Genomic DNA, 23,140 nt, shown 5'->3' on the forward strand with positions numbered 1-23,140 from the left:
GGGTAAGATATTTATTACTTACTTAGCATAATGTTTTAAAAAGTTATTATTAGCAATATATATGTATATATATATATATATATATATACTAGTATGTGTGTTAGAATACTCAAGCTCATAAACCAGATGTAATTTTTGTTTCTAATTTAGCAAGTACAGTCAGTGCTTACTCCGTAAACTTGCTCGGGACCCTTATATTGGATGGAACAATGGAATGTACGTTCCATGTGCACCTTCCTGTAGCCTTTAATCACCTCTAGAATACATATGGTGGCACTTACATTACAATGCTCACGCATGCATCTCTTCCATAACTTTGCATACATCATCAGAGTACTTAGTGTGGCAAATTCAAGCTTTTCTGTTGGAACTTTCTAGGTTCTTTTTTTTTTTCTTGCACACTTTCCATTCACGATTGGTTGAAGGTCATGGTGTGACACCCATGGACACAGAAGGCCAACTACATATCACACTAAGCCCTAGCAAGGAAAGGGTGGTGAACCTGAGAGCCATAACTGAAGAAACTGTGAAGGGCTTTGGCCAGGGTTAAGAAAAGCAAAAAGAAATAATGATGAACCCAGGAACAAACAAAAATGAATATTTCTTAAACTTCAGGGACAAATTAATGCTTTCCATGAAATGGCCATTCCTTAAATCCTAAATTAACTAGTGAAGACCCTACTCTATAAAGCAAAGAGGAATAATATTCTAAGAAATATATATATATATATATATACTTCCACATATACATTTATTTATATATATATATATATATATATATATATATATATATATATATATATGTACACACAGACACACGCACACACACACACACACATATACTTGAGATCAGGGTATGAAGCCATATTGTCTGAGTGCGTGCAGTGTTAGCAAAGAGCTCTCTATAAGAGGGAGACTGGTGAGTGGAAGCCAGAGAGACTATGTCAGGACAAAAACAGAGGTCAGAGACTGGATTGATGAACTTCAAAGATGAAGAAGGGACCATGTGCTGAGAATGTAGGTGGAGGTTAGAAGCTGGAAAAAGCAAGAGAAAGGGCTCTCTTCTTAAAACTTTAGGAAAACAAAAACAAGCAACCACCCCCAAACCCCTGCAGAGACATTTCAGTCTTTTGGCCCCCAAAGATTCATGATAATACATTTCTCCATTATTTTAAGTCACTAAATTGGTTGTATCTGAAATAAGAGATGAATAATTGTTCCCTGGCCCAAAAGGTTACAGAGAGACAGAGATATTGCCAGAGTCCAGAAAGAACCAGAGCAGTGCAGGAGGAAAGGCTGGATGTGAGCCAGTCAGCCATGACTTGAATCTCAGGAAGCTCGGGAATTAGGGTGAGAGAGAATCCAGGCCTTACTTTCCTCCTCTCTTTTCTTCTAGACCACTGCCTCCCACTGGGAGATGTGGGCCAGCAGAGGCACATGTGGTATCACAGACAATGGGGGTAGCACAGACAATGGGGGTAGCACAGACAATGGGGGTAGCACAGGCAATGGGGGTAGCACAGGCAATGGGGGTAGCAGAGGCAATGGTGGTAGCACAGGCAATGGGGACGCAGAGGCAATGGGGGTAGCACAGGCAATGGGGGTAGCAGAGGCAATGGGGACAGCACAGGCAATGGGGACAGCACAGGCAATGGGGACAGCACAGGCAGGTAGCATAGACAATGGGGATCAGCCTCCTTGGTACAGAGAAGAGGAGAGAGGGAAGAGAAAACACCTGCTGAAGAGAGAAGCTCTGAACAAATGAAAGACAAAGGAAAGAACAATAGTATTGAATTATTATTATAACTGTCCATCGTAGACACAATTTTATACAGAAAAGGGCTGTGTTATAATAAATCTTAACCCCTTTAACTAGAGTTTAGGGAATTCCCATTTTCTTAAATTTTTCTTTTTCAGTTGGAATTTACCATTTTGTCATGAAAAAATAAACAGATAAATACATACATAGGCCATTATGAAATAAGTTTTATAGTGTGATCTCATTATTATTTGTAGAGTAACAAACATACCACACAGTCTGTCTGTCATCTGGAGCCATCCAGCGTGTTCTTAGATGTCAACAGAATTCTAAGTCTCATTCTTCCTAATAATGATGTAAGTAACCTGCAAATTCGATGCACTGGCTGTAATTTCTTACTGACTTTGTCAAATGTGAAGATGTAACATCATCTTTGAAAGCATCTAATAAAAGCCTTCTCTGGAGAAACCTGCCTCACAGGGATGTTCACTATTAGTGACGCTCACATTCAGAGTTTGGAAAAGGAGTCAAGAGAATATCGGTATTGCAGTGAGGATCAGATGAAAAATTCCAGCCCCCCCGCCTTATGTATTTGGTGTTGCTGAAATTAGTATACATATTTGAATACGTACAGACCTTGCTCACAGAAACTTTTCTTTAGACAAAAACCGAATCGGGAGTGCAGGATATAAAAGGTGGACCCTGGCTGTCTCGGACTGCAGCGGGTCTGTGAAAAATCGCAGTATTCTGACGGTTCAAGAAGAGGCGCTGATGAAGTCTGTCGTGTAGATTTGAAAGCAGTGTAGAAAATGCTTACGAAAGCCGGGTCCCTCTACCAGTTAACTAGGAGCACAGTCGCCAGGGCCTAAGGGGAATGACAACCCCAGTTGGTCAAGAATGTGGAGGTGGGCTAGAGAGGGATTCCCAACAGCGGCCCGTGGCTTAGTGTTTCTCAACTCTAACCTCCCCACTTGCTGTGACTCACTTCCCTTTCCTGGATGACAGGTCTGTCTCCCTTGCTTTATAACCCTCAAGTTTTACTACCTTCAAAACCTTCTTTTAACTAAGTGTTTGCCATGTCTACTAAAACCAGCTGCCCTGTGCACGGCTTTCCCAAAAGAAGTTTTCTTCAAAGAGAGCAATGTTTCTCTAAGGGTAGTCCTCACACTTTGACAGGATCACACCTATCTGTATGGTTATGCCACGACCACGGTTTTTAATGATTTAAATATTTGTTCAGTTTTTCCTGTGTAGACATTAACACCGATGGACAAAATGATCCAGTGCTGCCGGGCAGTGGTGGCACATGCCTATAATCCCAGCACTCGGGAGGCAGAGGCAGGCAGATCTCTGTGAGTTAGAGACCAGCCTGGTCTACAAGAGCTAGTTTCAGGATAGGCTCCAAAGCTATAGAGAAACCCTGTCTCAAAAAACCAAAAAAAAAAAAAAAAAAAAAAAAAAAAAAAAAAAAAAAAAAAAGATCCAGTGCTATCTCAAAGCTAGGAAAGCCAGCACAAACCTGTAAAGAAAAACAGAAACCATTTTTACTTAACAATGTCCTTGACAGAGGCTGCAGGGATGGCTCACTAGATTTGAACACGTTGCTCTTGCAGAGGACCTGGGTTCGGTTCCCAGGTCCCATGTAGAGGTTCACAAGCATTGGCTACTCCATTTCCAGGAGATCTGATGCCCTCTTCTGACCCAAAAGGCACCAGGCATGCACATGGTGCACATACATACATGCAGGTGAAAACCCATACACACAAAATAAAATGAATAAATCTAAACTCAGAAGAATGTCTTTGGTAAGTCAGTAAAAACTGTGGTTGTTATAGCCTGACACTTCGGACGTAGAGTTTTAAAAACTGTATCCTGTAGGCAAAATGGGAAGTATGCACTGGAGCCCTTCTGCTATAGCATGAGATGGTTGTGGTGCAGAAGCGCCGATGCCTGGTTTGTAGGCTGATCACAGTATAAGCCGGCTTGGCTGTTCTGGAAAACGAACAAGATGTGCTTGTCCATTTGAGAACAACTGGCGGCATTTGTTAATGATACAACTCAAGCTCTCAAGGACGGAGAAAAGAGCTTCAAGAAACTTCGGCCGCAATGATCTATGTTCCCAACCACTAAAGAGTTTCAGGATTCAATAAAAAATGTGCTATAAACGATTTAGGCATTTGGTATTGTGACATGTAATGTGTTGACACTGGAAGCTTTGGGGAGCCTAGAGAATCAATACTTTCCATGTGACTGATGCCCTGTGTTCAAAATTGTCCGTTAAAAGAATAAGAGGAACAATAGCCAAGAGGAAAAGCATCACTAACTCAGAGACAGGTCACCAGTGATACATGCCCTGTGGAAATGTCCCTCAGAGAACTAGGTAGAGAGAAATGCACAGCAAAAGTGAGACTTAAAAGGGGGGCACATCTCCTACAAGGGGCAGCACCTCACCTTCGAACACGTATCAAACGCTTTGAACTTGTTTCAGAATTTGTAAGAGAAGCTAATATTTTCTCCCAAGGGGAATAATTCTGAATCAAGACATAAAAATAAACTTGCAAAAAGATTTTTAAGAACACACATTTATTCTAGCTGTGTAAGTGGTCCAAGCCTTTAAACCCAGCGCTTGGGAGGCAGAAGCAGAGGTGGAGGTGGAGGCAGGATGAGCTCTATGAGTTTGAGGTCAGTTTAGTCCACATAGCAAGCTCCAGGTCAGCCAAATCTACATAGAGAGAACTTGTCTCAAAGAAATAAACAAACAAAAACAACACGACAATAACAGATTTCTTTCTCTCTCTCTCTCTCTGTCTCTCTCTGTCTCTCTCTCTCTCTCTCTCTCTCTCGTGTGTGTGTGTGTGTGTGTGTGTGTGTGTGTGTGTGTGTGAGTGTGTATATAGGTCAGAGTACATCTTTCAGAAGTAGGTTCTCTCCCTTCACAATGAGGATTCTACTGGTCAAATTCAGATCATCAAGATTTGCCCAAACGCCTTCATCTGCTGAGCCATCTCATTAACGTTAGGTTTTCTGAACCATCGAAGCTTAACTTGGCCACTTGCTCTTTCCTGGGCAGCCTGCTTGCATCTTTGCTCCCCTTTATTTACCCTTCCCTTTTGGTCTAGTTCTTCTGCTCTCCCCTGCTCTCCCTTCCCCTCCCTTTTCCCACTTCCCTCTCTTATAAGAGCCTATAGGCTCATTGCTGCATCGTTCAAAACCTGCCTGGTGTAAAGTCACTTTTAAGAGAGAAGGAGGGACTTCAGAGGGAATTCTAGAATTTCCCCAAGTCTTCCCAATATCCGGGGAGTCTATATTTGGAAGCATAGCAGAGGCCAAACCTCAGGATCCTTGAGGATGGCCTCCTCTGAAATTTTGAGAGTGGTGGACAGGAAAGCGCTTCGGAGTTCACCGAAGCTAACTAACAACTCTCCAAATCTTACAGAGGAAACTGAGGCCCAGTGATGCAAATTGAGAATGGGCAAGCTGAGGGAGCCAGGAACCACTGGACCCACCCACAGCTTCCACCTCAGAGGGCCTTTCTGGGGAGGGAGGAGGCCGGTTGGTAAGAGTGAGGAAGAGGGGGAGGGTGAAGGAAAGGAAGGCGGGCTGAAGTGGGAGTGGAAGAGGCAGCCTCCTTGGGGCTGATTGGCTCTCGAGGCCAGCCCTCTACACGAGGTTTATAAGAGTTGGGGCTGCCCTGGGTACCCTACCCTCTCTCCCGCGCCCAGGGGAATCATTGCCAGGACCTCGGTGAACCGGTGCTTAGCAGCGGGAGACCGAGGAAGGAACAGAGCGATCGCGAAGCAGGGCGCCCGAACAACGGGCGCCGCGCCATGCGCCGGGCCAGCCGAGACTACGGCAAGTACCTGCGCGGCTCGGAGGAGATGGGCGGCGGCCCCGGCGCCCCTCACGAGGGGCCGCTGCACTCCATGCCTTCAGCACCAGCCGCGCCGCCGCCCCCTGCAGCTTCCCGCTCCATGTTCCTGGCCTTGCTGGGGCTGGGGCTGGGCCAGGTGGTCTGCAGTGTCGCTCTGTTCCTGTACTTCCGAGCGCAGGTGAGTGACTGCCTTCCTCGTCCCGTTCTCTGCCAGGGAAACTGAGTCTAACCCCCGGGCTGGACTCCTGGGACCTTGCCTATTCCTCACAGGAAAGCTACCCTCTAAGGAAGGGAACTTAGGGACCTCCAGCCAGTCTCACCAGCGCCTTCTTCCCGGCAGCGCAGAGCGCAAAGTCTGGTTCTGGTAGAGGATGGGTTTGAATTTCCCCCCCAGAAGCAGCATTGGCCGCTCGCCTCTTGAGCAAGTGATCTCACGCTTTCTCCCCACCTGGAGTTAAGAAATAACTTTAACCCATTCAGGGGAAAAAAGGAGTGCTTTTCCAGCGCCGCTAACTAACCGGTGGCTGCCTGGCTTTTCTGGCACCCTGGGACCACAGTGAGAGAGAGGGTGTCAATAGTCCTTGGAGCACCTGGGGTGACACTCATGTCTCTTGATTTCCCAGAGAGACAGCACTACCAAATGTGCCTGGTGGGTCCCAGGACTGGGGCTCTGCTTCTTCTCAGGAGCGCAGGCTCTGAGGGGTGGAAGGAAGAGCCCCACTGTGCCTCTGTGCCTGCCTGTGAGGTGTGCAGAGGAAGGAAGGTGCCTGTGTGTGTGTGTGTGTGTGTGTGTGTGTGTGTGTGTTAGTACAGACTGACTACAATCTAGCCAGTAACCAACCTTTGAAGAGAGGAAGAAGCCTCAAGCTAAAGACTCAGAACTGCCGGAGATGGAAGAGAGAGGGAGGGGTAAATTTGTAATATTATGCTTTCTGGTGGTTTGTGTTCTTGTGTTTTCTTGGAAATTGCAGAGCAGTTGGTTGGATTCATTCAAATACTCTTGTCTGGTGCTATGAACTCTTTCTCAGAGGAAGTGGGGGGCTGACTGTGCATATTTTTATGGGAAAAGAAAGTTGGGTTTGGACTTCGTTTGTTTCCAGAATCAAAGGTGATTACTAAACCAAGCTGGAGGCATTAAACTGTGCCATTGCTTGGACTGCATAGGCTTTTGACATGTGCCAAAATCTTGAGCTGTGCTTTGGATCCTTGGCTTTGTTAAGTAGTCAGATCTACTGGCTTGCAGTTTCTACCACTGGTGTGGTTACCCACTAATGCAAAAATAGAAACATTGTAAACCAGTACGTCGGCAAACCCGTCTTAATAATCACACTTGTTACCTGTTGAGATTTTCTGCCTCAGACAAGGTTTGGGTGGTTTGCTTGTGACATGAATCACACAAATCTGTATGAAACTGGGTAGACACCCCCACCCTTCATTGGGACATGGGGCGTCAATGAAGAATGACATCTCTGCTGTTTTCTGCCATCTGGCGTTTTAATGCATGTATGTGGAGAGTGCACAGTATGTGGCTCCATGTTATTGCATTGACTTGAGGGCACTCACTGTATGTGCAGTCCCTATGTGTATGGTGCCAGGAGATAGAGTATGCTTCCAATAGAAGGCTTTTATAATAATTCTTTGCAGAGAGGTTTTAGGTTTTAAGGTCTGAAGATGGTAGGTCCCAGTGTCTTTTTTTTTTTTTTTAACTTGTTAGGGTCATAACATCTTTCCTCAGCTGTAATGGTGAAGTGAGCATTGAGCTCAGAAAGAAATGTAGAGTGAGCACATTCTAGGGACCCTTTGCTTGCCGAGAACCCCAGGATTTGGCACACCTGTGGAGTAAGGCCTCACCAGCTAGGCTCTTGTTCAGCTTTCCTGAAGGAATTCTATGGCAGTGGAGTGGCGTAAGATGTCTGTCACACTAATGGTATGGTCACCTTTCATCATATAATAGTGTTGATGGCCCAAGATTAATAAGGAAACAATCTTTCCCAAAGTAAGCTCATGAGATAGCAAACAAAACCAGATGATTTTCCTTTGGAGAATTTAATACCATCAGGTTTCTGTGTACACTTTTTCCCTCTTTTTTTAACCCCCTCTTTCCCCCCTTTCTCCTTCCTCCCTCCCTCCCTCCCTCTCTCTCTCCTTCTCTTCCTCCCTCTCTCCTTCCTTTCCTCCCTCCCTCCCTTCCTTCTTAGCTAGGGTCTCATGTAGCCCAGGCTGACCTTAAAATTGTCATGTAGCCAAGGATATTACACCTCCCAAGAGTTAGGGCTGCAGGCATGCCCCGCTACACTCCATTTATGTGGTGTGGTGTCCGGGTTTAAATGCACAGAGCTTTGGGTATATTAGGCAAACCCTCCACTAAGTGCACCGTGCCTCTAGTCCCCAGTCGCCACAAATCTCCTGTCTCTCTAAGATGAATTAAAATATTTCAATCCTTATTCTTAACCCAGGTCTGTAACTACATGTTAAAAAGGTTGGCTCCATCCCTAGAGTAGTTGGATTTGGAAAAACATTTTTATTTGAGCATCCTGATTGCATCTCACTGAGTGTGGTATTCACGCTTGATACTGAAGGGAATCCTAATCGATTAAGAGATGCATCCAAAAACCCTTACACATGAAATGCTGTGGTGTCTGGAAAATGTTCCAAAATAATTGATAGAAATGTGTGCAGGTGTAGGGAGCTCACAGTTTATATATGAGGCATGGTTTCTAGCCATTCGTGAATAATTTTGGAAGGTGGGTTTTGGGTACACAAGGGCTCGATCTACAATTATTTCTGCTTTTATATATTTGGAAAACCTTCTTTTATACTTTTAAGTATTAGTGTCAAATAATGAATGTTTTATTTTTTTAAGTTGTATTAAGTTTTTAAGTTCTGGATGAATTATTTGGGATTTCTGAACACATTTGAATAAAAATGAAATTATCTAGTCTCAGAAAGCACATTTACCATTTAAGATAAAATAGTCAGATTTATTATAGATTAAAGATAGTGAACAGAAATAAGAAGGATTGAAAGATCAAGACCAGACTAGATTCAAAACAAAAAAACAAAAACTACACCAAATCCTACTCAGGTTTAAATAATTAGCAGGGAAAGGTCACCCTGTGTGTTTCTGGTTGCCCATGCCTGTGCCTATATTTAAAAAAACCCTAGATCCATTGTAGATAGTCTTTCTCCCACTGGGCCTGCCAAAGGGAAAATGGCAGCTGGCTTGTCCTATGTATTTACTACATCCTTTGGTTTACAAAGAAAAAAAAAGCCTGTCTAAAATGTTGCTTGTAAAGTTGTGTGTATCTATGTGGTATGTGTGTGGTCTCTGTGTGTGGTATGTATGTGTTTGTATACATGTAAGGTATACAATTGTGGTATGTATGTGTCGTGTGTGTGGTATAATGTGTGTATTTGGTGTGGTGTGTGTGTAGTGTGTGTGTATGTGTGGTGTGTGTGTGTAGTGTATGTGGTATATGTGTATATGTGTGTATGCTTGCTGTGATGTGTTTGTGGTATATATGTGTGTGTGGTATGTGTGTGTTTGATGTGTGTGTATGTGGTATGTGTGTGTGGTATGTGTATGTGTGTTTGGTGTGGGGGTGTGTGTTGTGTGTGTGTTGTGTCTGTTGTGTGTGGTGTGTGTGTAGCCATACTCATGCTTAGAGTTCAGCTGAACAGTAAGCCTTTAGAAAGCTGGGTCTGCTTTTGCTCTTCAACTCCCCTCTCCTGGGCACATGGCAGCCTCACCCAGGACAGCAGCCACTGCTCCAGATCTGATGTTGAGGTGGGTAGGCAGCTTGTTTGAAAAACTGATAAGGAAGCAGCCCAAATGTCAAGCATCCTGCCTCATTTAACCCTATGAAAGAATGATCAGTTTCGAGGAAGTTCACACACACACACACACACACACACACACACACACACACACACACGCCAGTAAGAAAATGTTCATTTCCTAGCCACAGCCTTGTCTGATCATCAGATAGGTGCATTTTCAAAGTCCCGTGTGTGTATGTGTGTGTACGTGTGTGTGCTACTGGTGATAGAGCCCAAGGCCTCCAGAATATGCTTGCTTTCCCAGCCCTAACCATCCATTTCAAATCAGACACTCCCATAGTGTCTGCAGGCACGCATGCAGGTGTGCCTCATTGTAACTCAGTTTGCTGTGCTCTCTTGTGGCATATCAGCCGCATGATGCGCCTTCCCCAAAGACACGGGTGCCTGTTTGTTCAGTGCGCCCCCCCACCCCCCACCCCTCAGCATCTAACACAGCTCCTCACATACTTAACTGTCTGGAAGGGTCTTTCAAATGATTTGACACCCTACACGTCTTTCCATTTCTAATTTACTAGCATGCAATATCTCATAGCTGAAATAGTATTTTCAACCGCGCAAATCCTCTATCCAGACTGCCGTGTACCTTAGAATACACTATTGGGCGGGAGCTACATACGTTTGGTCAGTCTGAGTTGTCTTGCAGTTACTCCACCGGCCTTGCTCCGGACCTGCTTTCCTTGGTCCCCTCTCAAGCTCCTTCCCTTCCTTTGCCTGGGAACCTGAAGGGGAAGGCACGTCTGGTTACAGATGCAAAGTGGATTTCTGACTTGTCATCCTCAAGGAAGCCAGTAAACAGTTCAAAGTTAATTTTGGCACACACTCTTCATTTCTTTAGTCTCAGTAATTGATGAGCTTTGGAGATGTGAGCAGTGGTTCTCAAGTGCGTGCTTGAAGTATTTGAAGAAAGATTCAACAATCAAATTTAACTTAATTAAGGCTGTGATAAAATTGTCTGAGAGGTCCAAGTGCGGTCCAGTCACCAGCATTTTTTTTAAAGAGAGAAAGAACAGTCTTTGAATGCCACTTTTTAAATTTGTACCAAGCCATGAACTATTGTTAACTGGTATAATATTGTGCTAAGTACTGAATCTTGGCCAGAGGGCATTTTAATAACAGAATAACTACATAAATTTGTATATTTGACACTTTAAGGCATCACTTGTTGGAGTTTTATACGGAGAGGACAACTTTGGATTCAGTTAAAATACAACCCTCCTCCCCGTGAGTTCATGCTGTGATTGACTGTACCCCAAGTATGGACAGTGCTGGGGCCTGCTGCTGCAGTTAGAAGGCCTTTAGTTTGTAGGATGCAAGCTTAATGAGCTTTGATTAGTGTTTCCAGTTTTTCCTAATTCCACATGGTCCCTTCAGCTCAGCTCTGGCCTGGTAGTAAGCCCTGCAGAATCCTGCTTTCCTGAGGTCAAGTATTCAGACATATCTGCCTTTATAGGATACTTATTGACTTATGAGCATTTTTCCAAAGTATGTTTGAGCTGGGTACAGTGGCACACGTCTTTAATCATAGGACTAGAGAGGCAGAGCAAGCCGGTCTCTGTGAGTCCCAGGCCAGTCTGGTTGACATAGGGAGTTCCAGGCTTTCCTGGGCTGTACAGTGAGGCTCTTGTGTAAAAATTAAAAAAAAAAGACTGACATCTGCCCTTTAGTGAAAACAAATGATTTGTTTCAAGGTTGGATCTCACCCATATTTAAAGATTATCCTGATATATTTTAGAACTTTAATATTTCTTTTTTATTTGCGCAAGTGTGTGTGTGTGTGTGTGTGTGTGTGTGTGTGTGTGTCTGTGTGAGTATGCCAATGTGTGTGGGCACCTTCAGAGTCAAGAACAGGTGAGCAGATCTCTTGGAGCTGGAGTCACAGGCAGCAGTGAGCTGCCTGACTTCAGTGCTGGGAACCAAACTCTCGTCCTCTGGAAGAGCAACAAGCACGCTTAGCTGCTGAACCGTCTCTCCAGCCCCAGACCAGCCTTATATCTGCATGACTAGAATGGTAAAGCGTGAATCCATGTGTGTATGTTTGGTAAAAGACTGTTTGTGAGAGGTTCCGGTAAAGAGGGGGTACTTTTTAGTTTGTTCCTGAGAATTGGTTAACAAGGGCACACCTCTTTCCGATTACTTTCATCTAATTAAATTGGGGAAAGAGAGACAGTGTTATGTCTGGCTGTGCTTTGGTTGGTATTAAACTGACTTATTTCCCCTTTGTGTTTAGTTTAACCTATTTTTTAACTACTGATCATGAAGGACTTTGAGTTTTGGAAGAGAGAGGGCAAGTTAAGCCCTCATGAAAACGATCAACTTCAGTTGGGTGGTGGCGACACGTAGCTTTAATCCCAGGACTAGGCAGGCGGATCTCTTTGAGTTCAAGGCCAACCTGGCCTACAGAGTGAATTCCACGACATCCAGGACTACACAGAGAGACCCTGTCTCAAAAAACCAAAGGAAAACAATAGCAAATCAAACCTCTTCTATGGTGGTTGAAGCCACTGCAAAGCCTTATGGGAGCTTGGGAAGTAGAAGGCAGGCTCCTTGAAGAGCACCCAGAGAGATGATTGACAGGAACCTTTTATAAGCTTGTGTTTGTTAGTCACTCCACAGGGATGTTTTGTTTTGGGTGAGACAGTCCTTATATTTTAGCATTTCCGAGCGCGAATGTGAAGACAGACACTGCCCTTACGTGTTTGTAAGACCCAGGCTGAGAAGTACTGGGTAAATAGATATTCATCTGAAGGAGAAGTCAAACTCCTGGCTTCCAGCTTTGCCTCCTTTGGATCTCTGATTGGGCTTCTTCTCCATGCGGCTTCATCTAAATGCAGCATGTGTCTTATTTTTCTTATTTATGAGGCAGGGCCTTACAATGTAGCCAAGGCTGGCCTGGAAATCACTATCTAGCCCAGGCTTTCCCTAGACACTGATCCTTCTTCGTCAGCTTCTCAAATCCTTAGATTATAATTGTGAACTACCTGTCTAACTTGACGAGTCTTACCTGCTTGCATCACATATGAGATCCTCGATGCCTCTTCTGACCACGAAGTTCATTCCCCATGAATCACACACACACACACACACACACACACACACACACACACACACTTCTGTTAAGTATCTATGACATTGTGTATTATGGATGATTGCCATCTACAGGGCAAGGGAGATGGATCAGTCAATAGAGTACTTGCCATCCAAGTCCCAGTAATGGGGAATGGATACAGGAGGGTGCTAAGGTTCTGGGTAGGCAGTCTAGCTAAAGGGTGAGCTTCAGGTTCATCAACAGACCCCATCTCAAACACTTAAAGTGGAGTGTGACGGAGTAAGATGTTCAGTATCAACTCCTGGCCTCCACGTGTGCATATACAGGTGCTCACACTCACACATGCGTGTGCATACGCTTACACATAACAACAGCAAAAGTGTTCTCATCAACTAGAGGGTAATTTTATTTGCTATCTATCACCGGGGGATATAAAACTCTTAAGCGCCGCCCTTTTATTAGCAAGTCACATTTCATTAACTGTAATGACTTTAATATCCTCCACGCCCCCAGATGGATCCTCACAGAATATCGGAAGACAGCACTCGCTGCGTTTATAGGATTCTCAGACTCCATGAGAACACAGGCTTACAGGACTCGACCGTGGAGAGCGACGAGACGGAAGCTCTGCCCGAGTCCTGCAGGAGGATGAAACAGGCCTTCCATGGGGCCGTGCAAAAGGTCAGTTCCCACGGTAGTCGCTGAGTCGAGAGTTCTCGCTGACGACACTGTAGTAGCTGGGTAGTGGGGCCTGAGACACACTGTTGGTGCTGTTCTTTCGTTTTAGTAAATGGTAAAAGAGCCGATGAGGCTGTCTTCAAGAGATTTCTTTTGAAATTGGCGGGGGTCAGTTTCTTTCCTTTCTTTCTCGTGTTTTGCTTTTTTTTTTTTTTTTTTTTCCCCAGACAGGGTTTCACTGTGTAGCCCTGGCTGTCCTGGAACTCACTCTGTAGACCAGGCGGGCCTTGAACCCACAGAGATCTGCCCGCCTCTGCCTCTGGAGTGTGCCACCATGGGCACACTCTTCTCTGTCTTTTCTTTTCAAGAGGAGGGATTTGAATGCACACCTGGAAGGAGAATCAAAGCGACTACTGTTGGTTGGTGATCTCTTGGTTAGTTTGAATCCTTGATCTAAAAACCATGTTCTAGGTTTTGGGGACTCTCTGGTGGCCCTTTCCTCATTTGTTCCTGCAGGGTTGTGGCCTGGGCTGCCATGAGGAACCATGTAACACCCTCGGCTGCCAGGTGCGGTGAGAGGCAGGCATGCAGAGCAGGAGGTGTGATGGGGGAGGTGGAAACCGGGTGGCTCCTTTCTTATTGTCTGGGAGAGCTGGGCGATAAGAGAGACGGGAATGCTGAAGACTGGAGACAGCTGTGCTCTCAGCCTCAGCTGGGGGACCTACACCTGTCAGGTTTCCCTGAGTAGAGCCACCTGGGAATTCTGCGGCCTCGGAATTAATGCACTTACTGACTCCCCCCCAAAACTGGGCGGGAATTCAGCGCTAAATGCTGTGTGTCTGCCCACCCGCGAGCCCTCCCAGCTTCCAGTTCGCTCCTTCCCGTGTCGTCTCATTATCTCGGGACAACCCTGGCATTCTCAAGGCTGTTGGGCCTTGGGTTTGTTAAGATTTACTAATTAACTGGTCCAGTTCTAGCTTAGTTCTCCGGAGGGAGAGCGTAGCCCTAAAAGTGTGTCGGCTAAAAGTGCAGGTGGAAGGAGAAAGCTGTAAACCTAATTAAGGTAAATATAACACTTCCGAGGTGAGACTTTTGCTGTATTTTATGAAATTGAAGATGGCGCTAACTTTCAGCTTGCTTCATTACGTCACCTCATCAAGAGAGTAGCTGGCTAATGTGGCTGCCACCAATTCTACCTGCACCTTCATTTCAGAGATGATTCGCTAAAACCGAGTGTCCTACAAGCAGCAAAATCGATGTCACTGGAGGAAGCATGAGAAGGCATGCTGCTTATAGCCGCTATTATCTGTCTTTGGGAATATACGTATATTAATGCAGTATGAAATTACTTTAAATGAGTGAACAGAGTTTGGTTGAGGGGAAAAAAGGATTTTATCCCTGTTGAAAAGTTAACGGTCTTTCTTGGCGTGTGTGTGTGTGTGTGTGTGTGTGTGTGTGTGTGTGTGTGAGCTTAGTGGTGGTATGGAGCATGCTTAGTATGGCAGAGGCTCTGGGTTCAAGTTCAGAATGTGGATAACTAGGACAAAGACCAGACGAAAAGAATCAGCTGCTTGCATTAAAGGTGCATGGTTGCCAGGTACAGCAGCTCATGTCATCCCAAATGGAGGCAGGGGGATTGTGAGCTAAAGGTTGGTGTGAGCCACATCGTGAGACATTCCCTTCAAGAGGAAGAGAGGAAGGGAAGGAGGGAGGGAGAGGGAGAGCCTAATCTTTTGTATTAACGGGGAATCATGGTTCTCAAGAGGAGTGGGACTTTATTTCACCAATGTTGTGCTTTATGCGCTATACCATAGGATTTTACATTTTAGAAAACGTGGACAATTTGTTAAAAGCCTTTGAAAAGCTCAAGGAACTGTTACAGTGAGCCAGTGCACGTTAGTATAATATACCCATTATGGGAGTCACCAGTGTGTGCTGGAGGTGGGGGAAGCCTTGCTCTTCCTAGGCCCGATCTGTAGGAAGGAGATGAGTGTTTCCCAAACCTTATCATTACCGTTAACCAACATCCATACGGTGCAGCTGTGGACCCAGGCATCTCGCCATGCCTCTTTTCCTTAGACCCGAGAATGTACTCTTTTATCCTAGTCAAATGGACGGTTTACCAAGTTTATTATCCTTTGATGAAAAGCATTGGTTATTGTGACGTCAGCAATATTTGCCGAGTAATCAGATTTCTAATTTTGTCTTGGCAACACCAAAAATCGGCTGGGTATAGCAGGCATTCTGGAAGTAGGTTTGCATCTTAACTTTGCTAACAGATATTGAGTGAAGCCATAAAATAAATCGTGTATAGTTGCAATCAGCACTGAGAGATCAGCCCAGGCAGTGGTAACACATACCAGACATGAGTACAATATCACATTATAGGCGTGCAGAAAGTGGTGTTTACCCAGCTCATTGTGGTCAGACAAGTAATCTTGTTTTTCCCTCCTTTTTTGTTTGTGGCTAGGTTTTCTTGGCCCCTTTCCCCCGTTAGCACAGAACTCTGAAAACCTCCTACTGGTCCAACTCTACCAACCGCAATTTATAAAGTCTATCATAACAGTCTGTGACAATAAGAAAAACACTGGTACAGTGTGGTGTCTGATGTGTAAAGCGATGCCTGTTTTCAGTTTTGGCAGCCTTCCCGGGCTCTGCCCAGCTAACCAGGCTTGGGCAGAGTGGTGAGTTCAGGGCTTACCCGGGACTGCTGTGGATGGCAGGGAGGATGCTCACCCCCGACCTTCTGTCTGGGCTCCATGGATAGACATCTGTTTATGGATCGAGTAAATCTTCTGAGCCCCCAGGGCTGTGACTCCAACTACCTTCAGTGTGCCAGGTTGTTGATTTCACACTGGGACATTTTTTTTAAAAAGAATATAAAAATTGTTCCAAATTTGCCGGTTTAAAGTATTTAGATGAATGATATCAAAGGAAGAAATCAATAGATGTCACCTTGCTGTCTGTCAAGGAGTACCCTGTGCTCGTTGAAGGGGGTAGGAAGAAGCAAGACGGCTTATGGTTGCTTTATTTGTTTATTTATTTGCTTGTTTATTTATTTATTTAATCCATATGAGTGTTTTGCCTTCATGCATGTCTGTGCATCACATGTGTGCCTGGTGCTTTTGGAAGCCAGAGGAAGGAGCCAGATCCCTTGGAAATGGAGTTATGAGCAGCTGTGTGGGTTTGGGGATTGAACTTGGGTCCTCTGGAAGGGCAGTCAGTGTTCTTAACTGCTGAGCCATCTCTCCAGTCCCTGTGTGTGTGTGTGTGTGTGTGTGTTTAAGGGCACTAACCCCTGCTTGTGCATATAGAGACTAGAGGCTGACAGCAAGTATGTTTCTCTATTGTGCTCCACTTACTTTTTGAGATGGAGTATCTCATAGAATGTGGAGCTTTCTCGTTGGATGAGACTGGCTGGTCCATGCACCCCCAGGATCTCTCTGGCTCTTCTCCCAAGCACCGGGGTTATAGATGGGCATTGCCATGCCTGGCTTTCATGTGGGTCTAGTGGTCCTAACTCAGGCCTTTGTGCTTGCTCATCAACCAGTTCTTCCACTGAGCCATCTCTGCAAACCTGAAATACAAATATTTTTAATGTACGCAATTTACAAGACTGCTTTTATTTAATAGTTATGTAAACAAATGTCTTATTTTGAGAACATTAATTTTTTCCCTAATAGGGCCTGAGAGATGGTTGTGTTAGTAAAGTGCTCAGAAGACCTGAGTCTAATTTCTAGAACAAGCATTTAGAAAAGCCGGGGATGGAGGGAGGCTGGAGAGATGGCTCAGCGCTAAGAGCACTTGCTGCTCTTCCAGAGGAGCCAGGTTCGATTCCCTGACATCTGTAATTTCAGTTTCAGGTGATCCGACAGCTTCTTCTGGCCTCCCTGACCACCGGGCATACATGTGGTGTACACACATAATGCGGGCAAAACACCTCTCCATGTAAGATAATAAAAATCCAGGAATAGGTTCTTGTAATTCCCACACAGTGGAAAAAGAGACAAGCAGATCCCAGGGCCCTGCTGGAGAGTCAGCCTGGGATATGTGGAAAATACTAGGGTGGTGAGAGACCTATCTTAAAAATAAAATTAAGAAAAAAAAAAGTGGAATGACCAAAAAGAGGTAGTCATGTGGTCATGTGGTATACCCCCACCACATGCACACACGCACGCTCGCACGCACGAGCTCAGCGTCTCAGTGTCCCCTAGCGTAAGATCTCCTGCATGGAAGGCTCCAGTAGCTTCCAGAGCTGCTATTTGCCTATAAAGCTTGAGGAAGGGGCTGCCTAGAACCACCAGGGAAAAAGAGATCGTTGTGAGCATACCGTGAACAGTCTCCTACATTAGCTCAAACAAGCAAGCAAACAAAAACAACAGAAAAAGCCCTCAAAAGTCTGAACAGGAAATGTCAGTAGACGGTGGAACAAAGCTGTAAGCTTCCCCAGCCTAAGGACTCTAGTCGGCTCTTGAATGTATCACACCTAACTTATTCTTATTACTGTCTGGGGAAAGAACAAAGAACCAGTGAATAGAAAGAATGGGTCACCTATCAAACTCTGTAAACTAAGAGTCTCGAGTGAAATGGGACAGCAACCAATTTCTAAAGCCATTCAGGAATTTGATAAGGATGGTCCTTTCTCATCTGGCTTATCAGACACGTGTTTGGTTGTCATGAGTGGCAGCTGTGGACAATATCACCTCAGTGCCATCACAGATGGCATCACCAAAACTGGCACAACTCTGTGAGGTGGTGTCTCTAGCTAGACTTCTCACTTCACTCCCGTGTCCCGTGGGTGTGTTTGCTTTTCTACAGTCTGATCACCCTAGAGATGGAGACCTAGAATGTATCCTGGAGACTTGACTGTGGTTTCCTATCCAAGTGCCCTTGTGCTAAACCCTCTAATTCCATCCCCAAATATGAAAATCCAGTGATGGGAACTGGAGCGATTGCTCCGTGGTTATGAACACTTGCTGCTCTTGCAGAGGACCTGGGTTCAGTTCCCAGGACTCATATTTTGGGTCCCAACCATCTGTAACACCTGATTTTCTCATCTGACTTTTGTGGACACTGCACGCATGTGGTGCACATGCATTCATGCAGGCAAAATGCTCACACAATGCAATAAATAAATCTAGACATAAGCAAACACCAACCAAACCAAGAATAGCAATGACAAACAGTAAGTTATCTTCTTTACAGACATCTGATCCTCAAATGCAGTGGTTCTCAATCCTGACTCCTTGAGGGGGGGTGTCACATATCAGATATCCTGCATATCAGATGTTTATATTACAATTCAGTAGTAAAATTACAGTTATGAAGTAGCAATAAAATAATTTTATGGTTGGGGGTTATCACAGCATGAGGAACTGTATTAAAGGGTTGCAGCATTAGGAAGGTTGAGAATCACTGCCCTGATGCCTTACTGGAGAAGTCGGATAAGGAAATCTTCACTGTCGCATCTTGGTTATCCTGAGATAGTCAGTATACATTTGGTCTCATTCCCTTTATGATTTACAGTGTACGTGTACACTGTACCCTTATAGTAAGACTAGTGAGTCCAACATCTCTGATGCTTTGTCCCGCAATGAAATCATTATTGTTACTTGACATCTTCTCAATTAGAAGAATCTCATCAACGGAAATGGCTGGTTATGTTTTTTTTTTCTCTCTCTCCCTATCATACTCCTAAGATGAATCCTCCAGTGCTGGATTCTCTTTCTTCGACGTGTCTATATCTTCCCTGTGTCCAGAGTAGCCTCTTGGACTGTCATGTTCAGATATGGAGAGTGTAACAGAAAAAACGATGGTCCTACAGGGGAGTGATAACTTCTGTATTAATAGCAGCCTGCTGGCTAGACATTTGCATGCAATACTTGAAAAAGAGACTGCCTAGAACCACCAAGGAGGAGAGAGAGGTACCGTTGGCAGTCTCTGACACACGTTAGGTCTAGATGAGTAGGAAAGTGGGCTCATTATACTCAGCACCCTAATACCTTTCCATATACACCCACATAGATATTCACATATATGGAACAAGAATTAACACAAACCCAAAAAGTTTTGGTGGTCAGGATTTTATTTTTCTGAAGTTTATATTTAGGTACCTAGAGAGAGCATGGGAGAGAGGCTGAAAAGGAGATTTAACAGCATTCACCCATTTAAGGAGGTGTTGCAGGTCCAGCTAGACATACACGTCTACAATTGTGATTGCTATTTTCCGTTTTTGGCTAGATTTTATGGATTCAGGAGCAATTACTCAAAACCAGAATGTTTGTCATGTTGAGTGGTTGCTTTCTTTTTTTCCTCATGGAACTCTGATTTCTTGAATTTCAGTGTGGATAATTAAAAAAAAGTCTAGCCAGGGTTGTGCACATGCCTTTAGTCCGAGCACTTAGGAGGCCGAGGCAGGTGGATCTCAGTGAGTTTGAGGGCAGCCTGGTCTATAACCTAGTGAATTCCAGGACAGGCAGAGAAAAAAAAAAGCCTCTCTCCAAATTTCAACTGAAGTAAATTAATGAAATTTTAAAGAAGTTGTGTCTGCTGGAGCCTTTGGAGTTGTTATATAGACATTATTTCTCTTAGACTTTCGAGTTCCCAGAGAAAGATCAAGGGGAGAATTCAGATCCCATTCACCATCTTTTTGCCTTTGTGCCTTTGTGTGCCGGAGTATGTATCCTAAGAGAGTTTCTCATAAACACAGAAGGGAACTTGAGTGTGGGTCACTGGTGTTTCAAGTCGCGATGTTAGTCATGTGGTGGTTTTCCAGCAGGATTCCATCTCCCTTGGCCATAGTAGTTTTGGGAATTGCAATCAACCTCAATCATATTTAGCGTGTATAAAAGCGATCTTTATGGGAACTCCAGAGTAAAATCCACAGAGATGTCCTACAGAGCCAAGGTCATCTGTGCTGGTGACTTTTTCTGTTGCTGTGATGAAATATCATGACCAAGTCAACTTACAGAACGAAGGGTCTGTTTGGGCTTAAGGTTCCAGGGAGATGAGAGCCCCCTCATGTCAGAGAAGCATTAGCAGCACACAAAAGGCGTGGTAGCGGGGACTGGATTCTGGAGCTCAAACTGTGAATAAAAGCACAAAACAGAGAGGAGGAGTGGAGAGGGAGAGAGAGGGAGGGAGAGCGCACACTGGGAATGGCAGGAGGCTTTGAGACCTTAAAGTCCATTCCCAGTGGAAAACGTCCTCTAGGAAGGCTGGACCTTCTAGACCTCCACAAACTGCCATCAAGTGTTCAAATACTCAACCCTGTGGAAGATATTCTCATTTAAACCACAACACCATCTATTGCCATTTGCTCAACCGAAGACTGAAGGCAGGCTACTTAATCTCAGGAAAGCCCCTGCACAGTAGGTGGGAGCCAAGAGGATGGCAGTGGGAAACTAACCAGCAAGTGATGGCAGAGGTGAGCGGCTTTCACCCATGCTATGAATACCCAGGATGGAAGGGAAGATATTTCGAATGGGGTCTTGAAAGAGACAGAGGTAGAAGGATATACCTGAGATGGGGCAGTCATGATGGACTTCAGACATTTAGTGAGCTTGTGTGGTTAAGGGGCGAGTTGCCTTGTGCGTGCAGAGAGAGTAGCAACCTGTGGAGTGGAGGAAAGGACATGTCCCAGGGCAGTGGTTTCCAATCTAGCTACATCTTCAATGAACTTGGGGTCCTTGGTTGTGGGTTTTTTTTTTTTTTTGAGTTCCCAGATCCTTGACTAGAGGTTCTGATGTGATAGCCACAAAGGTGCCCCCTGTGATGTCTCCAGGCCAACCAAGTGCTAAGAGCCACTGTTAGACAGAACAGCCGTTTTTGACAGTTATTTTTAAATGAACTGACTCTGAGAGCGGGAATGATGGCTGTTGTCTGGAGAAAGTAGTCTAGAAGCTGGTGAGAGCTGTCAGTATCAGAGATGATCTGATGTCCAGTGACCGTTGAACCTGAAGGTCAAGGTCAGAGGAGATCCATTCTAGGAAATTTCCTGGTCACTAAGATGCTGATCCAGTCCTTGATCTTGGCCTTATGAGAATACCAGGTGGTGATCACAGAGGTAGCTGGGATAAAATTACTAATTTAAAATGCTAAGAGTCAAACTTGCAAAACAGGGAACACTCCTTATGCCCATTATAGCCACTCCTCGGGTCTGGAATGCTCCTTCTGCCCATTGCAGCTACTCCTCAGGTCTGGAATGCTCCTTCTGCCCATTGCAGCTACTCCTCAGGTCTACTGATTCTGTCATCTCCAGCACACAGAGCTGGAAACTTGAGGATGATTAAGCTTTTACTCCAGCTCATCTGGTGACCTTCATGCTGTGACTTCTATCTCCTCACAAAGCATTCAAGCAGGATTCTCCTTGATAGATGAATGAATTAGGTTCTTGCATGTACGCTTTGAACATTTCAGACCCATTTTGGTCTAGTTGTTTTCTAGTTGTTTCTCAGAATGCCGTGCAGGCATTTCCCAAAAGAGGCTCCCACTTACACTCGCCCATCTGCCTGTGGAGTTAGGAGGCCCTCTTGAGTACACATGAGGCTTATCCTCTGAGCACCAGCTGCATGCACCCAGGTCAGATCTGGCTTACCTTAGGGGAGCTTTTCAGGGTCCTGTGACTTTCATTTCTGTCTGCAGTGACAGACATACTAAAGCACACGTTTAATGAATGAATGGCCCGTACCCATGCCTGCATTATGTGTCATGTGTGGGTTGCTATTGCTGTGATGAAACACCATGACCAAAAGCAAACTGGGGAGGAAAAGGTTTATTTGGCTGACACTCCCATATCATTGTTCATCATCAAAGGAAGTCAGGGTCGGAACCCAAACAGGGCAACAACCTGAAGGCAGGAACTGATGCAGAGGCCATGGAGGAGTGCCGATTACTAGCTTGCTTCTCATGTCTTGCTTAGCCAGCCTTCTTATAGAACTGAGAACCAACCGGCTAGGGATGGCACCACCGACAATAGGTTCGGCCCTCCCCCATCAATCACTAATTAAGAAACACCTTACAGGCTTGCCTACAGCATGATCTTATGGAGACATTTTCTTAATCGAGGCTCCCATCTTTCCAATGACTGTAGCCTATGCTGAGTCAGTAGTCAGTACATGTGGCTAGTCACTCTTGTCAGAAGCAAGCCATGCTGTAGACCCACAAGATTTGTTAGAGTTCCAGGTTTTGAGGGCCATGAGCCCCTTAGGGGCCCTCCTTTGGTGGCTTGCATCCTTCTCTTCCCATCCTTGCCTGTCTACAGTGGCTGTCCTGACACCTCTTAGTCCCAGGGCACCAGGAGCACTTCTGAGAGACTGTGAAAGCCATCTTCTTCTGAAGTGGTGGGTCTTCGGGACGTGGAAAGCTCTGCCGGTGGAAGGCTGGCGTTCTTGCCGCAGTGGGCAGAGTAGAGCAGAGTCACACCGCGCTCCTCTGCTGAGCCCCTGCATACTCATTTTTAATGAGTAGCATAGTAGACGGCGTTTTAAAGTTGGGCTTTTCATGAAGACTAATGCTGCTGTCATAAGGCTTCTTTATCAAAGCCCAAGGGGACCTTTAGCTATAGCAGAAGCTTCCTCTTTTAAACCATGAAGGTTAAACAATAAAAACTAATTTTCTATTCCCAGAATACCTATTGCCCTTCCAGGGAAAGCATCGCTCCGCTTCATGAAAACAAGGACACGTAGCTCCTCAGCCCCTTGATGAGGAGAGTGCATTAGCGGTTGTCGACGCATCTCTTCCACTCTTGGAAAGAAATGGTACCCAAGTGGTCATCATGGCTAAGTTCTTCATGAGGAACTTTCAAAGACTTCTGTGACAATTGCTCAGTGAGCAGGTGGATGTCTGGCCCTTGGGATCCGTGGGGGTTAGATACCCTTCTGCCTTTGCTCTCCCCTCTTATTGTGCCCCTCCTCCCCTGCTGGACCCCTTTTGGACTTGCATCCTC

General features: G+C 45.1%; 1 protein-coding gene across 1 annotated transcript in view; it reads left to right on the forward strand.

Annotated features, from left to right (window-relative positions):
- The first annotated feature begins 5,586 nt into the window (after positions 1 to 5,586).
- Tnfsf11 (TNF superfamily member 11) overlaps positions 5,587 to 23,140 on the forward strand; it is a 30,971-nt gene continuing 13,417 nt past the window's right edge. Inside the window, exons 1-2 of the mRNA XM_038310675.1 lie at positions 5,587 to 5,808; positions 13,030 to 13,197. Of these exons, the coding sequence (XP_038166603.1) occupies positions 5,587 to 5,808; positions 13,030 to 13,197 (390 nt within the window). The remainder of the gene's footprint in view (positions 5,809 to 13,029; positions 13,198 to 23,140) is intronic.

This window comes from Arvicola amphibius, chromosome 13 (assembly GCF_903992535.2).
Source record: "Arvicola amphibius chromosome 13, mArvAmp1.2, whole genome shotgun sequence".
Lineage (NCBI taxonomy): Eukaryota > Metazoa > Chordata > Mammalia > Rodentia > Cricetidae > Arvicola > Arvicola amphibius.